Below are 2,321 nucleotides of genomic sequence, written 5' to 3' on the forward strand. Positions count from 1 at the left end.
TTCTTACGAATGTCCAATGCACTTTGCGCAATAAATCTTTCATTCAACATCCTTACATTCTCTGGGGCTCTTGGGTCCATTTGAGTGTACAACTCATAAGCCTCAATTAATCTCTGAAGGAATGCTTCTGGACTCTCATCTGCTCCTTACATAACCAGCGAGGGTTTAGACAAATTCACAGGGGGCTTTCCTGCCTTCTTGAGAGCTGCCACTATCAAGGTTTGGTATGTTTGTATCTTTGCCAGGTCCCGGCTACTTTAGGATCCCATCCAGGATCCCGTTCCGGTGCTTCTTCCAAAAGTTTCTGAGCCCTATCTGCCTCTGTATGGTAACGTTCTCTAAAAACCTCTCGCATTCCTGCTTTACATTTCTCTCTCTCCTCTGCTGTTAGCAACGTAGTTAACAGCTGTTGTATATCTCGCCAATTAGGGTTATGACTATGCATAATGGTTTGAAACAAATCCGTCATTTCCGTGGGCTTCACGGACAGCGGACCAAAATGCTTCCGCCAATTCAATAAATCCGTAGTTGAAAAGGGGATATATTGAAAACAAGGGCGGTATTCAGGATCTCCTTGGGCGTCCACGCCCACCTGTTGTTCTGAGACTCTTAATGGAAAGAGTCCTTCCTTTTCCTCTAACAATGTACTTTCCTCTTTCTCAGCTTTTGCCCTTTCCACCCCCAATCTTCTAGTTACTGGCCCTTCTCTCCTAATTCCTGTAGCCCCTGAACCACCCTCCTTGGGCTCTTTTCTCCTCACTACCACTCCTGTTGCCTGGGGATCCCCTGTTCTCCCAGCACTTTCTTTATCTCCACTATCTGCCACAGCAGCACCCATAGCCTGGGGCACAACAATACCTACAGGTGCTGAGGCATAGGGAGGAGGAGGCCTGAAGAGTTCCTCTTCATCCTGGGCAAAAATCCTTTTCTTCTCTGACTCCTTTGTCTCTGGAGCTGCTATTTTTATCGTGCGTCTGGGAGCTGACCTCAGCTTCCCCTTTTCCTTCGGTCTCACTACACACAGGCGAACCATTTCAGCTTGACACTGTAACAATTCATCAGCCTGCCCTGCGACTGCATCTCCCCACTGATCTATATATGGGAACTGATTGGGGTAGCGTTCTTCGTTTGCAGCAATTAATGAAGTTAAATCATCTATAATTTGGTTCTGAAATGTTCCTCCCATTGGCCATCCTACCCCCATATGCGGCCACTGGTTCTGACACAAGTAGATAAGCCTATCCTTGGTCAATTTTGGGTAAGGGACTCTATATTCAGCGTGGTTAAAATATGAGTCAAAACCCTTAAGCATGCAGTCCAGCGGTGTGCTGGGTATGCTGCTACCCCCACCCATGTCTAACACACTACCAGCGACCTGAGGCCCCAGAAGCCGGAACTCGATGGCCACCTGCAGGAACTGCGCTGGTTTAACCACCCACACAACCTATACTGACTTCATTAGGAACGCCGTCCCGAGTCCAGGGGGGTGATCGGGCCCCCTCTTCTATCTTCAAACGAGATAGGTACAATGCAATTAATAGGATACTCGCCTGAGACGTCTTCTCCCCACGGATCCCGGCCAGGAAACACCACAGCACCTTTCCTAAGTTTGCAGGGTTCTTGGACTCACGATGCGTGTCCCCCTTGGTGTAGTTGGGCTGCTGTTGTTGCTTCCCGGGGCAAAAGAAGACCCGTGGCGCCTGGAAGCCAAGGAACAGCAGCCCCACACCCCAACGGGGCAAAGTGGCCCTCAGCAAAATATTGCCTTAGCTTCTCCGTCCCATCTGGGGTGCCAGAAATTGTAGTGGAATGAGGAGACCAGGAAGCCAAGCGATGCAATATAGGAAAAGTTTATTGAATGCGCAGGTTCAAACATGCCAAATCAGCATCAGAAGTTTGAACCCCGAAGGGTTCTTAAAGCCATACATTTATAGTGCAAATCACGTCATCATCTATAGAGGCAGTGTTTAAGCATATAAGGTAATGAGAGGAACCAAAAACTGTCTATGCCAGATGGCCAACAATTACTATTCTTACGATATACATAGTCAGCACCTTATAGATCATGGGTGGGTGACACAAACGACATAAACAGGACACATCTTGCAAGATGGCAGGAAACTCCCTGTCTGGGTCGGCTTGTTCCCAGATGTGTAAAAATACATATTGCTTTCTTCAGCAACCGTCAGCAATTGTTTTCTGCTTAATGGTGCAAAACCTCAGTTTTGATCAGAGCATTTGATATTAAACATGGCCTATGGAACTGTGGTTTGCAATTGGGCCTTTTAGCCCACCTTAAGAACAATGAATTCCAAAATGTT

The 2,321-nt window shown here is 47.4% G+C and overlaps 1 protein-coding gene across 1 annotated transcript; it reads right to left on the minus strand.

Moving 5' to 3' along the window:
- Window positions 1–214: 214 nt before the first annotated feature.
- Window positions 215–1,383, minus strand: LOC148042510 (uncharacterized). Its single transcript, XM_087702418.1, has one exon. It carries the CDS (start codon window positions 1,352–1,354, stop codon window positions 215–217), a length of 1,140 nt encoding a protein of 379 aa, XP_087558544.1. The 5' UTR covers window positions 1,355–1,383.
- Between the last annotated feature and the right edge of the window lie 938 nt (window positions 1,384–2,321).

The sequence above is a fragment of the Thamnophis sirtalis genome, unplaced genomic scaffold, assembly GCF_051295495.1.
Source record: "Thamnophis sirtalis isolate CommonGarterSnake01/CBP01778 unplaced genomic scaffold, rThaSir2_p1.2 scaffold_15, whole genome shotgun sequence".
Taxonomy (NCBI): Eukaryota; Metazoa; Chordata; class Lepidosauria; order Squamata; family Natricidae; genus Thamnophis; species Thamnophis sirtalis.

Bases quoted from the DNA above. Each gene is read 5' to 3' on its own strand.
- LOC148042510 (XM_087702418.1), bottom strand. From the start codon at position 1,354: ATGGGTGGGGGTAGCAGCATACCCAGCACACCGCTGGACTGCATGCTT.